At 42.7% G+C, this 17,713-nt stretch overlaps 1 protein-coding gene across 1 annotated transcript in view; it reads right to left on the bottom strand.

Moving 5' to 3' along the window:
• The window catches only part of LOC124802499 (protein borderless), a 470,917-nt gene that overhangs the window by 98,325 nt on the left and 354,879 nt on the right, over window positions 1-17,713 (bottom strand). The window contains exon 5 of the mRNA XM_047263317.1: window positions 8,563-8,844. Coding sequence (XP_047119273.1) covers window positions 8,563-8,844 — 282 coding nt within the window. The remainder of the gene's footprint in view (window positions 1-8,562; window positions 8,845-17,713) is intronic.

Consider the following 17,713-nt stretch of genomic DNA (forward strand, 5'->3'; position numbering starts at 1 on the left):
ACCATTGGTTTCCGGACATACGGTTTTTGGGACTATTTTCTTGTTGGTTGTCCTCTAGTTGCCGTTTTCGTTTGTATAGTCAAACATCTGGTACATAAAACACATACATATATATGTGATGAAACATGTGTGATTTCAACATAACAACCCTTACATAATCACAACATGTTCAAGCAAAATAGGTGCCGTCACAAGATGTAAACGAAGTTAGCTTGGAAAGTCGAGCAGGTATCATAAATGAGTGCAATTCAGACAAAGTTTCCCCCAGAACAGAGGTCCGTGCATGCCAGTGCAGTGATGGTACCAATATGTTCCAAAAATCCACGCAGGAAACTGTGGTTTTTCATGGGAGCCATATTTCCGCGTCAGCTGATCACAGAGTTAAGAGATCGAGTGCTTTGGATAGACCTTGGCGTAATGGCCGTTTGTATATCAGAAGAACTGGCGTACTATAGCTATCCTACAGTTCAGGATCAAGGTTTAAACATTACATACTTCCTACAGTCAAGGCGAATGGAGCATACTGTTTCGTCTTTTTGCATTAGGTGTGCTCTAGGGAGGACCTTAGACGGCTTATAAAAGAACCACTTGATCATGGGCGATTCCTGAGAAAACTTCGAAAAATTTTTGGGTATGAAAAGCACCAGTTACGGGGATGGCCACTTCCGTAATTTCCATTCATGTCAGATCGCCAAGATTTTTTTTCCTAAGATGATTTACTTGGGAACATTTTTTTATATCATTTTTCGTTGCTGAGATCCAGCAGTTCCAATTTACCGTCTTTATTCATGTAAAATATGCACGAAGTATCCGGTCTGAGGCGTAAAAGTAGGTTTGACTATCGCAGTCACACATGGGAAACATACTAGATTCATCGCAAGGGTTCTGAGGTTAGTAACTTGCAGTTTCAGTCAACATTTTTTTGACAAGTAAAACTTTACGACTCGTTGCCTATGCATAATGGACACTTCGCGTATATACAAACGTATCCAAACTGTAGTGTATTGACAAAAAATGGGCTGCAAAGGCTTTTAACATGCCTGAAAACAACTTAAAACGAGTGCCAAAATTTACGTAGAACTCTAAAGACGGCAAATTCGGTAATAAAACGGATCATAAGCCAGTCGTTTTCAGTGAATTGCGATCGGTAAGTCAAGTATCCAGCAAAATGTAAACCAAACGATTTTGTTTTGACCTTATATTATGTGTACTTATGTGTTACTTAGATGTGTCAAAGTATGTAAGTGTGTCAAATTATGTAAATAAACTGTAAAAACTTTATCAATCAGTAGAATTCGTTTTATATAAGCAGCACAGCCTGCTGTGGCACGGAAAAGAAGGTAACCAGAGGAAAAACTCTCCTATCGGACCACAGAAATGGAATATGCTCCTCTTTAAAAGGTAGAAAAGTGAGGAACCACCAGCCTGAATTCTCGTTCCGCCTTCATCAGCAAAAATCTTGGCATGCGAATATATTCGCGCTTTCTTTGTGCTGAAAGAAAGGAGCAGGGAGTGATGATGGAAGAGGGAGGATGTAATGCCACAGGGAGAGAAAGAGAGAAGAGACTGTGATGATGGGATGGAAAAAGTAGCAGTAAAATAGAGAGACGGATCAAAACAATAGCGCTGGGAACTAATGAGAGAGAAGATATTGTTGGGCAGTGAGAGAAGTGGCAATAAAAGAGAAAGAGATATGATTGGAGACAGATGCAGTGGAACCAAAGGAGAAGGGAGACAATGGAAATGAAGAAGAGAAGTAAATGAGTAGAGATCATACATAAGTTTCGGGGCGGGGGGGGGGGAAGATTGACTCTCCCAGACCGCTGCACTTTAACACGTGGCTATAGGGCTGATCTGCCCAAGATATATACTCCGCGAGCGCAGCCGAGTCAACTCAGCACTCCGGCTAACTCGGCCACTGTGCTATTCCGAGCAGGTGCGTGAGTGTGACGGATGTACGCCGAAGGTTGCTTGTGTTGGAAAAACTTCGAAAGACTCATTTTCAACAGAGGCGAAATTAGCATCATACTTTTATAACGAGGATTTTATCACTAGTACTTCTTTTCAACATTTTATTTCTCAGTTGAAGCGGAAGTAATGAACTCAATAAGAATATTAGACAGTGATAGTGCAGCGAGCAGACTTACATACAGGTATTTAACATTATGTCGTGATGTTTACAAATTTATAAAAAATGGCTCAAATGGCTCTAAGCACAATGGGACTTAAAATCTGAGGTCATCACTCCCCTAGACTTAGAACTACTTAAACCTAACTAACCTAAGGACATCACACACATCCATGCCCAAGGCAGGATTCTAACCTGCGACCGCAGCAGCAGCGCGGTTCCGGACTGAAGCGCCTAGAACCGCTCGACCACAGCGGCTGGTTATAAATTTAAACACATTTAGAATGTAGAATATGCACTTTATCTGAACGATCGTTCGTGATGTAGTCAAACACATGCAGTTATGGAGATTAAAATCTGTTAAACCTGAATACTGATTGGAGTTTCGCAGTTTCATAACAGAAAAAAACCATTCACACACAAGCAATGAACTAACCTTAGCGACTTGTGTGTGCAGTCGAGGACATGACTCTTGGGGTATCATTTTACAAAATTCTTGTAAATTCCTGGATGGGACAAACACGTTATTGAGCTGAGTGCTAGACGGCACGTCTCTCACCACAGGCTACATTAGCAGTGACAAGTGAGAATGGCCTGACAAACAAATCGAAATCAGTCTCAAACGTGCAAAATCTTGAAATTCTGTGAGAATTCCTGGTGAATCGTATCAATTATTGAAACATAATCCACCACGTCTTTTCCGTAAATTACTGCCTTGAGTACCGATAAATGTTCCGTGCCATGATCTTCAAGCTAACTTTTCCATAGGATTAATGTTTGTTTCACAGCATCAATCTTACCCGCCATATCTGTTACCAAATGACTCTCGCCTCGCATTATAAAACTCGATGAAATCAAATAATTGGTATAATCGACCATAAAATGGTTCAAATGGTTCAAATGGCTCTGAGCACTATGGGACTTAACATCTGAGGTCATCAGTCCCCTAGAACTTAGAACTACTTAAACCTAACGTAAGGACATCACACACATCCATGTCCTATGCGGGATTCGAACCTGCGACCGTAGCGGATGCGCAGTTCCAGACTGTAGCGCCTAGAACCGCTCGGTCACACCGGCCGGCGCCACAGTTGGCCTTAACTAAGTTTTTCACTAATAGTCGCCTTATGGTCAGCCAGCATTCATTCTCGTTCGTCAGATGACACACGCATCATACCGTTTTTGGAGCTACTGTTGTAATGAAGTTGCAGTGAATGTTTCTCAAGCTCATAACAGTGCTATGGCGTATTGAGCACTTTGCATAGAGTTCAAATTACACGAAAAGTAAGGCAGTTCCCATTCAACTTTGAATGTTGTCACTTCTCAACTTTTTATTTTTTGGACAAGTGCGCGGTCACCATGGTAATCTTAATTCAGAATTTCAACTTACTTTAACACAACTAGTGTTAAAACACAAGGGAATTACAGACACTGACTGCGACGGGGTATTGAGTTAAATCAAGGGGGGCAGCTGAAAAGTTGTACCAGACCGGTATTCGAAACTGGGTTTTCTGCTTACTAGGTCGGAGGGCAGAGCTGGCAGGGGTCGTGCTTGGGGACCTGGCCACGGTGTCCGAAACTATTTACAGAGGCAGCGGGAGGGAAACATTGTACCTTTATTTTAATTCTTTTTTATGTATTTATTTTTATTTATTTTTTATATATCACAGGAAAAATAAAAGCCAATCACATCTGAAGAAGAGAAGAAAGAAACGTAGGGCTGAAGTGTCATACTCGTCACCCCAATGGGAAGAATATCCTAGCCCATGTAACTGCGCAAACCTGTGGCTCCCCACCGCAAACATGCTGCCTACAAAGTCTGCCAAGTGCGTTTTGTATTTAGAGTGAGGTCGGATGATCTCATGTTGTTCTAGTAGATAGACCCAATAACTCATGCGCGTTATCACGGTTCACCGTTCACGAGACCACGTAGTGGGATGCATGTTGTGCAATCCAGCGGACTACCGACGTTTTTCTGTGAGAGAAAGTGGACCGCGTCTGGGAAGAACAAAACGGCTGTCGTGATCGGGGAATCGTGGGTGCGTTGGAGGAGTAACATGATGCCTTGCGACAGCCGCCAAATATCCTTCGGCTCATTGCACAGCAGACGATGTTCGTTGGTGTCCTGCATGCCACATATACGGCAGACTGGAGAATTGACAGTGAGAATGTCGTACAATCGTTGGTGTGTGACTGTCTTCCTGTTGATAAATGTGTCTGAGGAGGAGATTGGTATGCAGAGCTCGCTAGATCTATCACCAATCCCTCGTTGGGTATTTAAGTTCGATAACATTGTTGCCATGATGGCGCCTCAAGTATCGGTAATATCCCATGGGTGATGAGGATACTCTAGGAAGGTATTTGTAACTGACCCTCAGTAAAATCAACAAAGAATCCCACGACTTGAGGAAAAGAGAGCGATGTCGTGCCTACCGCAACTGGCGATTCAAAAGACCGAGGAAGAGGAATGTCAGGATTGCCGACGTGATAGCGTGTTGCCGTTGATTCCAAGTCCGTACCGTCGCTTGTAGGTTTAGAGCGTGAGCCTTGTCCCACACCTTCGTGAGCTTAAATACTCCAGAATGGTGTGGGAGAGCTTAAGTGTCGTATTTGACATTAAACAGCAGCTCTTGGTTCTCATAGTATCCAAAGGCCGCCATTAACCTGTCGGCAATACCACTTGGCATCGGCAGTGCCTGTGTCAGGTGTGGCAGTCGTGAGGCAAGATGAACATTAGAATATTCCAGCACTTGGAGTACATCATGGGATCGGACCTTACTGTTGCGTATTTACAGTCGGAGGTACTGTAGGAGTCGCCGGCACTTCTTGAGTGCCATCGTTATACCTTCATCCGTTAGGGATTCCAATAACGCAGCTGCATCCGAACCATCCACCCTGTCGCAATCTGTCTTCTCCCATCCGACCGTCCATCGGCGTCCAGGCGAAAAGGAGGCGGTAATGCACTAGGAACCCAGAAGTAATGTCCTATTGTGACGTCAAGGGCCAATCATCTCCATCATGGAACACTCTAATCAACGGTTAGTGACTACGTGCATGCCCTCTGGACACATGATGTATGAAAATACGTTCTCCATTCACTTTGTCCAATCACAGAGCGTGGATCGAAAGTCCATCCAATCGACATCTCGTGATCGACAAAATGCACACCTGAATGCGATGGACTTACCCTTGACACCCAGGCAACGGAGGCCGGGAAGCATCATTTAGTAACATTCAAGTGTATCTCGGAGCCATCTCGCTTTTTCCTTGCTATAATTTATTAGCGCCCTTCGTATCGGATCTGCAGGCTGCATTTGGGATCCGCCAATAAGGATGAATTAAGTTTCCACAAACTATGGCCCCACCAGATCTGCTGTTGTGGGAGGATTAACGTGCATAAATATGCAAGGTGATCGATAAAAGCTGCGGGCCAACGTTCATCAGTTAACACATGATCTTTTAATTCGTCAGAAACTTAAGTGCGGTACAGTCTGCTCGCTGAGTGGCTAGTAAAAAACGTGTAGCCCTTTCTCTGTCCATGGATTTTTCCCCATGTGTCCATTAGTGCCATGTGTCGGCAGATTGTGTGCAGTGCATAGCACGAGTTAACATTCAGGGTTTGATACTTCAGCGTGAGTACGCAATTAAAATCCTCTCCTACCGAGATGTGATCATATCTGCCACGCAATAGGGACGCAATCTCCTCCGAATAGAATTTCTCATGCGCCCGTCGATTGTCATATCCAGAGGGTACATAGATGTTGACAATATGAATGCCATTCCCAGTCACTGCCAGCCCAGGAACAAAGGGAGATAATCTAAGTCACACACCAGAACTCCTTCCTGGACCAGGATCGCCATGCCATGTCCTGTGTTTAGAGTCGGCACTGGATAATTGTTATAACCACGTGCATCTGGAAGGCAGCATTGCAAGTTTCGTGCACCAGCACGATATCCGAATCCATGGCATAGGGCATGTCCTGGAAAAGTTGCAACTTTCCAACCGATCATACGATATTAATGTCAATTCCCACCTTATAAGATTGGTTCAGTGTCGTCGTCATGCTCGTGCCATATTACTGTAAACTCCAAAGGGTGTAGTCCACTATTTGTCCTCAGAGGATTACCTGGCATTGTTTTCGCCCTGTGGTGTGCGTCCTGCAAGTGAGCTGTCATCAAATGACTCTTCGACTTGCTCTGCTCAGTCATATTGTTCATTTATCCCAGAAACCCCCTCTGCCGCATTTAGATGTAATTGCTCGAACGCAGTCACTGACTCCTTCATCAGCATTACCCGGTCAGTCAGTGTCAATGAAGGGCGACCGTCTGAAAGGCAGGACATCTGGTACCCATCTGAAGGAATGCTTTGGATATCCTCTAAAGGCACGTGCTCCTCGTCAAATGTGTCTTTGGCTCGAGGATTTTCCATGTCCCCTAGAATAGGGAAGGACGTGTTACCCGAACTATGCCGATGCCTTTTGCGACTCTTCGGCGAGCGTTTTTCCCGTGCCCTGCCCTCTGCTGCCGTCGGCGATGCCTCACGTTTTTCATGAGGCGCTCGTTGGTCCGTTGCTGCCACCACATTCTCGACTTCCACTTCCACGCTGCATGGTACTTTTGAGGAAGGCTCCTCCGTCATCTGCCGTGAGGGGCACCCTCCCTGTCACCTCCCTGCTCCCCTTCCTCGATCCGCTCTTGCATCAACACGTCTGTATCACGCTCCGACCTCAGCAACACCTCCCGGCGGGCAACCAATACGTATAAAACGGCAGTTGCGTCTGTAACTTCTGGCTGTGACGATTCTCCATGTGGCAGATGCATTATGTGGCGTTGTATGAACTCCGTCCATCATTCAGTCATATGATTGAGTACTGTCCCATACAGTCTCAGTGATTCAATAACCTTCGATTCTGGTACATCAAACGGCAGTTCAGAGACCTGAATGACCCTCACTCTCAAGCTGGAAAGAGCCACTGTTACATCGATGATGTGGACAACAGCGTGTCGAAATATAAAAGCTCTTTGAGCAGCGGCGATGGTTCTCTCACATACAGCTTTATATGGACGTACATTGTGCTGCTTATAATGGATAGGTGCATCCCAACTAGGTCTGTAGCAGGTAAACGAACTTCCTCCCTCAAAAAAAAAACACTGTTTTTCAAACGCCTTGGTTCTGGCATATTGGTTGTAAAACGTAAACTGGATCGTAGTCTTTCCGAAATTATGTCCTATGGCGATCTATTCAGACAACACCCACGAATATCAGTGGAGTAACCACTGAGCCACGCCACTGTCTACTGCAGACTGTGACAACTAAGCCATCTAGACACAATGGTCATTCCAACTGCACTGACTACCTTAGCCTCTTGACAGACAAAAATTCTCACCTTATCCACACACTAGTAATGTAGTGCGCCTTGCCCCGTTGTCCTCACTACTTTAGACATATCACCGATTCCCGTAAGAGTTTGAATTTGGTGTGCAGCTATACCGAAAAGATCACTGGCTCTCTCTCCTTATATATATATATATATATATATATATATATATATGGTGTCTGTTCATTTGGATATCTCCAAAAGAACAGAAGCTACATTAGTGTGCAATTGGTACCATTGGCGAACTGTGACAAGCCGACTGCCTCGCTCTATCTGGGTCCAGCTGCAACCTTGAGTTTCCTATTCGTCTTTACCCCCTCAGCCTCATTCACTGCTGCACTCAGAGCGCTAGGCAGGAGCGCGGTCGGAGCGCTCACAGTCTCAAAGCATGGTTTGGTCAAGCCTGGTATAGGAGGAAACGTAATGTGGATCCCCCAGAAGTTTTGAGCTGCCGAGGTGTGGTGGTGGGAGCGGTAGCTGTGGGAAAGAAAGGAAAAAGGAGACACTGGAAGTGAGAGAAGAGACAGTGGCAGTTGGATATGTTGTAAGTCAATGGGAGAAAAAGGTGGTGAGAGATATGTTGACAGAGGCAGTGAATTTAAATTTGAATGTGTGGTAAGGTCTTATGGGACCAAACTGCTGAGGTCATCGGTCCCTAAGCTTACACACTACTTAATGTAACTTAAATTAACTTACGCTAAGGACAACACACACACACACACACACACACACACACACACCCATGCCCGAGAAGCCGCGCGGACTGTGACAAGACTCGTCACACCGCTCGGCTACCCCGCGTGGCGACTGAGGCAGTTGAAAGGGAGATGCTGAGGAAGAGCGTTTGGAACGTTCTGTGTTAAAAGAGCTGTTCGCGAGCCAAAATTTTTGGTGTGGATTGAGGAGTTGGCTCCGCAGTTTTCTGTCTTTTCAAGAGAAGCGTGTTCATCTTTTTGTTGCCTGACAGGAGCATTTTTCAGCTGGTGGGGTAAGACGACTGGTGCTGTGCGGTGCAGGCAGAGGACGGGACAGAGGGAACGCCGGGCAGCGACTCACAGTGCACGTCGAGGAAGGCGCCGGCGGTGTGGCGGTGGCCGTGCGCGTTAGTGACGACGCAGACGTACTCGCCCGGGTCGGCCATGTCGGTGCGCGTGATGGTGAGCGAGCCGTCCTCCGAGACGCGCACGCGGCCGGCCAGCCCGCGCAGGTCAGTCAGCGGCACGCCGTCGCGCAACCACGTCACCGTCGAGTTGCTCTCCTTGGTGACGCACGGGAAGTGCGCCGGCTCGCCCTCCATCACCGTCTGGTTGATGGGCGGGATCGTCAGCAGCGTCCCCCCTGCCGGAAAACATCGGTTTCGTTGCTATCAGAACGTCCACCGTCCCAGTCCTTAGCGTGCTCGACTGGGAAACTAGTACCCGAGACGTTCGAATAGGAAGACGAGTTTTCCAGTCATCTCAGATGTTCAAATGTGTGTGAATTCCTAAGAGATCCAAGTACTGAGGTCGCCGGTCCCTAGACTTACACACTACTTGAATTAATCTAACTTATGCTAAGAACAACACACACAACCATGCCTGTGGGAGGACTTGAACCTCCGGCGGGAGGGGCCGCACGATTCGTGACTTGGCGCCTCTAACCGCGCGGCCACTCCGCGCAGTCCAGCCATCTCATCACAATGGACAAATGACATGAAAGACGCAACAATGGAGATACACAGATTCCCCTCAATCAAAGGCAACGACGACGTAATGTATTTCTGGCAAGATTATTAATTAAGAAAATAAATTTCGTGAATGAACGGCTGTCGACATTTGTGAATAAAGCCATCTAGATAGCTTCATATATTTCTTAACTGGCTGAAAAATCCGGCATTGCCCATTTATTTATTTGTAGCTGCACCAGAGCCTTCATATGCATGGAATTTATTTCAGACTTACAAAGCTTCTTTGTATACAATGTTTGAAGTAGTATGAGGTCCTATCCAAAATATCCGAGAATTTCAGTGTAAGAATCAGAGAACTATACTTACGTCCTAATGTCCTCCGTCACCTTCCGAGCAGTCACGTCAGACATGTATGCAATGATCCCAGCGTTTTTGTAAGCACTTCTGCAAGTCCGCATAACGAAGAAAACTCAGGACTGTAGCGATTCCACATGGATGTCTTCAGTTGAGTCAAAAAGTCGCCCTTTCTAAGTGATTTTCATCCCCTGGAAGAGGAAGAAATTGTATAGGGGTATATCTCGTGATTTGGGAGGCAGTTGCCATTTCGCTTTTGGCCAGGAATTCTTTCACCACGAGTGAAATATGTGCGTGTGCTTTGTCATGGTGCACCAACCGGTTTTCTTTTTTTCAAAACTGGCTGTTTGCGCAGAACATTTCCCCTCAGTCATCTCTAAATGTCGCAGTAAAACTGTCTGTTGACAGTCTGACCAGGTGGAACAAATTCCTTACGTGCTATTCCCCGGATGTCGAAAAAAATTATCAGCGTTGACTTCATACTCCTGCGACCTTGTTGAGCTTTTTTTGGCCTTGAAGTACATAGCGTTTTCCATTGTGATGATTCCTGCTGCATTTCAGTATCTTAGCCGAAAGCCTAACATTCATCACCTGTTATGACTCTGGGTACCCTCGAACTTTTTGTTGCAGCTGAGTGCTGCAATATTGACGTTTCGTTGGCCGATGCTGAGATGGCGAGGGACATACTTCTCTGCAATTTTTCTCATGTTCATTTCATCTGCTGAAATTCGTTGACATGTACCGTTCAACAGCCCAGGTGTGATACAAACGTGAATTACCTCCCTTCGATCTTCGTGAATCACGTTTCGCACTTTCATGGCTATTTCTGGTGTTGAGCATGTTGATGGTCGACCAGAATGTTTGTCATCTTCCACAGTTTCTCGGCCTTCATTGATGCTCCTGAACCACTCACATGTTCTTGATTGACTCAGTCCACTCTCACCAAACCTGTCTCTCAGCATTCAACTTGAAACAGAATTTGATGCAAATCCATTGCTCCTTCAAGTTATCCATTTCACAGTTCGCAGAAGCACTAAATCACGTTCTGACGCACATCATTACAACTGACAACTGTATACTCCACAGATGAAGCAGTTTTCTGCCGCAGCAGCTGAGACGTATACTTTGAGAGTTGTAGCGATGCACTGTCGTACAATGAAATACTCGGATATTTTGGGCAGCACCTCGTACGATGGGGACAGGATCAAAGAAGTAGTTCGCTTCACTAACACGGGAAAGAGCCACGCAAAAGCATGTGGGAAAGCTATGACACTAAGACATGAAATGTGTTAACAGTTCGAATATGGACAGCCTTCAGGTGTATATTGGAATAACGACAGTAAAAATTTGTACCAGACCAGGACTCCGCTATACATGGACGGTCGCCTTAAGTGTTTTGACTATCCGAGCAAGACTCACGGCCCGACCTAACCTCCCATACACCGTAATCCACGTGTCATACCTATACTCATACATCCCATTCATATTGTTCCCGTACAGGAGAGATATTTTGTTTGTACGTCGCAGGCCCGGTGTCGACCGCTAAATAAGAAATTGCCGTGCCAGTGGTGTCAAGAAGTGCTATGCAATGTTCCTTCTGACATGCGTGCATGTGGTCCATGCCCGCAATATGCCTTGTGCTTTGCTTAATGTTCATGGCATAACGTAAGGTCACGGAGAATTGTACACATTTACAGCGAAATGATAAATTGAGGAGCGATATAATGTACGACGTTCTTGATCAGAACTACATCGCACTGCACTTGGGATAGAAATTTCGAATGTGCGAGTTAAAGCCTGATGTTGTCGAGCTGCAGTGAGTCTCACCTCATGACCTTCATTGGAGTCTTAAAACGGTATAATACTCAGTCTTTTAGTTATTCTGTTCTGTTCTGTTCAGAAAGACTCTACCATTTCTAGACATTTTAATTCGTAAATAAAATGAAAATAAAATGTAATGAGTAGGCTCCCAAATCATAAAGCATATTTAATAAATTCGTTTTTCCTAGCCAAAACTACAAATAAAACCTATCGAAACAAGCAAAGCAATCTCGTTAAATTTTAATACACAAAGCGAAACCGATAAATTCAAGCCAAGTAAATTCAACGTTAGTTTCTGTTCGTTAAGATAAGGTTGTGGTGCTTAATTCTATCATTGATGCAGACTTCCAAAATGAATCTATCGCCGAGTTAAAAATAAAAAAAGGAAAAAAGAAAACTACGAGTAATACGACCTATTGATTCTTTGACTTACTAAGAAACTAACATCGCCATCTACTGGTTCTTTGTGTCCTACGCCTTGATGATCAAACATCGGAACTGCAATCCTGAACAGACGATTTTAGTGATAATTTTAAATCACGGTATCTTTTTCTCCACGTTCAGATTCTGATGAAATAAAGTTTGTACATTGCTCCAAGTTGCCTCAAGTTTCCTATGTAGAATCCATGAAATCTTATCAACTGCTTTTGTAGATTAGCATATTCAGACAGACAGATACGAGATTTTACAGTTCATAACAGGATAGACTGATAACGACATTTGGACTACTGCCATCATCGATTCAGAACTTGTAACTTGTAAAACAATACTCAATGTCAGTTACAACAGAATCTATTCTCAAGCGGGTTATTGACTCCCCACTTACAGTTTAGTAAGTTTTATATAACCTGGCTTTGTTTTACAAGTTACAAGTCTTGATCTGATGATGGAAGTAGGCCAAGAGTGGCAATAAATGAGAGAAGTACTCGTTTCGGGCTGGATCAGATTAAATTGATCTGCAGTGAGGAGGTCCTCCAGGATGTAGAACATGTCAGGAAAACAATAATGTATGACAAATATTTACAACTAAAACAAATAAGCTAATGTACCTTCCACAGGTGCAAAGTGGAATGATCGTCATGTTTTTTTCACTGATCACTATCTCAAAGGATCATTTTACAAAATTCATTTAGTAAGGTCGCATTAAAGCACTTAATTTAAAATTAAAAAAATGTTTTTTTATTTATAGGGTGATAACATGTAATAGAACTACTACAATACTTATTTACAATGAACACATTACTGCACTGAAGTGGTGCAGATCTTAGATTGTACTTTATACACACACACAAAATCAGTTGGATCTACTGAGAAATTCATAAATGGAGTGGAAGAAGTTGGCCACCAATAAATCCTTTAGGCTTCTCTTAAATTGAATTTCATTGGTTGTTAAGCTTTTTATGACTGTTGGCAAGTTATTGAAAATGTGTATTCCTGAATAATGCACATCTTTTTGTACAAGACTAAGTGACTTTAAAACCTTGTGAAGATTATTCTTATTTCTAGTATTGATTCCATGAAATGAGCTATTGGTTTGAAAAAGTGATATATTTTTAATGGCAAATTTCATTAATGAATAAATATATAGGGAAGCTGAACCATTTTGCAAAATTGTCTGTTACACCATAATATTTTAATTTACTTTAAAGGATATTTTATTTACTCAGTCAAGTGCCTTTGACAGATCACAAAATATACCAGTTACCTGCAATTTTTTGTCTAAAGAATTTAGTACATTTTCACTGTAAGTGTAGATAACCTTCTCAATATCATAACCCTTTAGAATCAGAACTGCGACTTTGACAGTATGTTATTTGTGATAAGATCGTTATAAACCCGATTATACATTATCTTTTCTAAACTTTTTGAGAATCCTGGCAAAAGTGAGATCGGACAGAAATTTGACGCTATTTCTTTGTCTCCCTTCTGATGCAGTGGCTTAACTTCAGCATATTTCAATCATTCAGGAAATATTCCACTGACGAACTACTGGTAACACAGATAGCTTAATATGTTACTTAACTGAAAATCTCATTCTTTAATTAACTTTGTTGATATTCCATCATAACCACAAGATGTTTTGGATTTTAAAGATTTTATGATGGACATTACTTCTGCTGCGGTAGTGAGGGTCAAATTCATACTATGGAAGTTACTTGAAATGTCTGGTCTGAGGTATCCCATGCCAGCATCTACAGAACCTGACAATCCCATCTTTTCAGTAACAGTTATAAAATGTTTGTTAATAAGTTCTGCACCACTACACACAACTGTCATCAGTGTATCATTTACTCTTAATGCTACTTGCCCCTCTTCATGTCCGATTCTACTGGTCTGCTCCATCACTATACCCCATATTGTCTTTATTTTGTTATCTGATATGACTATCTTTGCCTTGTAATATATTTGCTCTGATGTCCATGTTACAGTCTTTAATATTTTTGCAGTATAGTATCAACATCAGAACTGTTTCGGATTGACAGATTTATTTTTGTTTTACAAGATACCTCTATTCCTTGAGTAATCCATGGCTTCTTTGTAGACTTTGATCTAACCTTGGTTAGTTTTGGGGGGAAACAGTGTTCTGATAAGGTAAACACTTTATAAGCAAAAGTGTTATATTTTTCATTCATGCCATGTGCACTGTAAACATCACTCCAGTGAATGTCTCTGAGGAGTGTCCTAAAATAATCAGTTTTTGGCTTATTGACTACCCTCTTGAGTGCAGATTTAACAGATTTTATATCCTGTTCAGTATTAACATTTAACAGAAGGAACTGCATGTCATCTGAGAGGCCATTGACTAATGGTTTTGTAATATAATTTTGTTCATTGGACTTTTCTATAAAGATATTATCACTGGCTGTTTGTGAGCAATTGACTACCCTAGTTGGGAACTTTACAGTGGGAATTAAGTTCAATGATAGTGTTACTAACTAAAATAAGTTCTTATTGAGAGAGTCTTTAAGGAAATCTACATTGAAGTCACCAGCAACCACTATTACTTTGTTTTTGGTTGTTAAATGGGCCAGTACAGCTTCAAAGTGGTTTATGAACAGATTAAAGTTACCTGCAGGTGCTCAATATACATTTAATACTATGAAGGATTTTTCATGAAATTCTACTTCTTTTGCACATGTTTCCATATGCTGTTCTAGGCAAAATTTATGAATGTCTATGTTCATAAATTTATGACAGTTCCTGATGAATATGGCAACTCCTTCTTTCTCCATTTCTCCTTTACAAAAGTGAGATGCTAACCTAAATCCTGTAACACTTAAAAGTTCTATACCAGTGGTCACATGATGTTCAGAGAGGCAGATCATGTCAGTTGGGTTTGAGGACTTTTATCTATGCAGGTAATTAACTCATTAATTTTATTTCTCAGTCCTCGAATATTTTGATGCAATAAAGACAGCTGACATGCCACATTGAGTTAAAACTGGGTAGAGTTGAAATTTCTGTGGATTGTTGAAAATTGATAATCAACTGCTGTTTATGGTAACGTAATGAACTTGAATTATGTTTCTTGGTTTCTTTCTTAAACTGAAGGTTTTTCTCAATCCTAACCTCTCTTAAAACTTGGTTTCTATCTGTCCTCCATACCTTAAAAAATGGTCTTTCCTGAACCGTAAAACCACTGGTATTTTATCACTCATGAGAGTGCCTCTCCCCTTTAACTTTCCTCCTATGTTCCCAGCCAGTTTACCCTTCGCTTTCCTGCTGAGGTGAAGACCATGCCTAGTATAATCCCACCTATTGAGGGAATCAACAGTAACCACACCAATGTGTGACCCACACCTGAAATAAGCAGCCGTTCCAACTCCAAATTAACTCTCCTTACAGAAGAGTTCAAATGAGGTCGGTCATGGCGCTCAAAAACGAATACAAACTCAACACTGTGTAACACACCAAGAAACCCGAAAACCCAAATAAGAATGTCATGATAATTTAAATTAGGGAACAGTGTTATCCTGACAGGTACGACAACTTTGACAATAATATAACACCTTAAGGTTTTGATGAACGCCAATTTCAATAATTACTGAGTATGTCATGATAAAAAGGTAAAAAGAAAGAAAGGTTATTTTTAATTAGCTATCACACATCTCAGTAATAACTGTAAATCAGTACGATGAAAGTTAAGTCCAAAGTAATATGTCGATCAGAGATAACATTTATTGTGAAAGAGAGTTGTAAATGCGACGAAAAAGAAATTCAATGCGTCTACAATGCACGATCATGGAAATCTTAGTCGCTTGCTAGCATGCTTGCTATCAAGTCGTGAGACAGCACCGTTTGTTATAGTACTACAAACGAAACGCTAAGGGATTGTTTCTATTCAAAAAAATTACTACTGAGTGATACAGATGGGCGGACTTTGTTCTCAGTTATTGTGACTTGAGAACTTGAACTGAAGCGATATTCTGATAGTGTACGACGAGTTAACGAACTTTAGTTATTGGAGATATTATTGTTGGACTCAGCCTTCATCAAAGTGAACAGTTACAACGAAGAATGGACATAGTATCGAAGACTACAATACCTGATTATTCTTGAATAGGAAACATTAAAACGACCACACGAAGATAATACAAATACGCCGACTGTAAAAGTTGTAATTGTGTCATGTGTCATGTGAACCGATGTTCTAGCATTCTGTATCACTCTCATTGCGCTTGTGATTAGGGCTGTCAGAGGATCGGTTAACACTTTAGTCCACAATGTTCCTCTCAAGTAACAATGATTTCTAGTAGCTATGGTATAAGCACTAAGAACCCTAATATATTGTACCTGGCACCGTTTCTCACAGTCACTCACTGGCTAGGCACAATTAGCAGCACCTAAATTTTAGCGTGATACTTCGTCGACCAATGGTACAGATAAAGCGTGTTGCATCATAAATGGGAACAGCCAGACAGTTCCTTTCCTTCTTTCTTCGTTGTTATCCTTTCCTTTCATGAGTGAGGAAAGACATTCACGCAGGCTTTGTTAAATCACATTTGTAGAACACTGACGTGCCACCTCGCCTCCGCATGAGTAGCACTACGTATCTACAGCTGAATGTCTTGTCTGGCGTAGGAAGTACTTAGTTTACAGACCACTGCATGCAGTTATGAATGAAATTCAAAAAACGTTAGGTGAGTCAATACTACCACTTGTACGAGGGTTGACTGAAAAATAATGCCTCCTCCTCCGTAGCTCTTCAACAGCTGGCAGCATTGGTATGCGGCAGGTACTGGCTTTTTCCGTAGCCTCTTCTCTACAGCTACAGTTGGCGGGAAGCCTTAGCAGTGAACGGTTGTGTTCTTACAGTGTTAAGTATGGAACCTTGGGCAGACGGTCGGTCAACGCGATTTAAGCAACGTGCAGCCATTAAATTCCTGACAACAGAAGGTATCATCCCAATGGAGATTCATCAGAGAATGAAAGCAGTTTACGGGCACTGCGTTGATGTGAGTACTGTGGGTATTCTTGTAATGCGAGAGAAGTTCCTGGCAAATTTCAAGTCTGTGCGCTTTCACTTCAGGAGTCAGCATCTGGGGTACCCATCGTGCACAGATCTTCCGATAGCCAAGCAAAGCAATAATGTGACCCACACGTTCTTGTGAAATGTCGAGTGTGCTTACAGTTTCTCTCTGAGTGATATGACGATCGTCCTGAGTCAGTCTGTGAACATTTTGCTTGTGAAACTAGGTGGTTGCTGTCACAGGATGTCCAACTCTTTGTTTGCCACACAGGTCCTGCCTCAACATCTTTAAACTTACTCGCCCAACGACGCACAGTACTCACATCAACACAATCTCCATAAGCTGCTTACATTCTCTGATGAATCTCCTTTGGGGTGACACCTTCTGGTGTCAAGAATTCAGTCACTGCACGTTGCTTAAATCACATTGACCGACTGTCTGCTCAAGGTTCCATACTTTACACTGTAAGAACACAACCGTTCAACGCTAAGGCTTCCCGCTAACTGGAGCTGTAGAGAAGAGGCTACGAAACAAGCCAGTACCTGCCGCATACCAATGCTGCCAACCGTTGAAGAGCTACGAAGGAGGATGCATTATTTTTCAGGGAACCCTCGTATGTGATTTAAACGACTGAATCAGCGCACGCAAGGCGGCACAAATGTTGTTGTTGTGGTCCTCAGTCTGAAGACAGATTTCTTGCAGATATTCATGTTTGTATCCTGTGCAAACCTCCTACCTACATCCTTCTGAATCTATTGTATTCATCTCTTGAGCTCCATATGCGATTTTTGCTCCCTGACCCTCGCTCTCCCTTCCCTCCCCCCTGCACACACACACACACACACACACACACACACACACACTTCCTTACAATACTAAACTGGTGACCTCTTGA

Source organism: Schistocerca piceifrons, chromosome 6 (assembly GCF_021461385.2).
Source record: "Schistocerca piceifrons isolate TAMUIC-IGC-003096 chromosome 6, iqSchPice1.1, whole genome shotgun sequence".
Classification (NCBI taxonomy): domain Eukaryota; kingdom Metazoa; phylum Arthropoda; class Insecta; order Orthoptera; family Acrididae; genus Schistocerca; species Schistocerca piceifrons.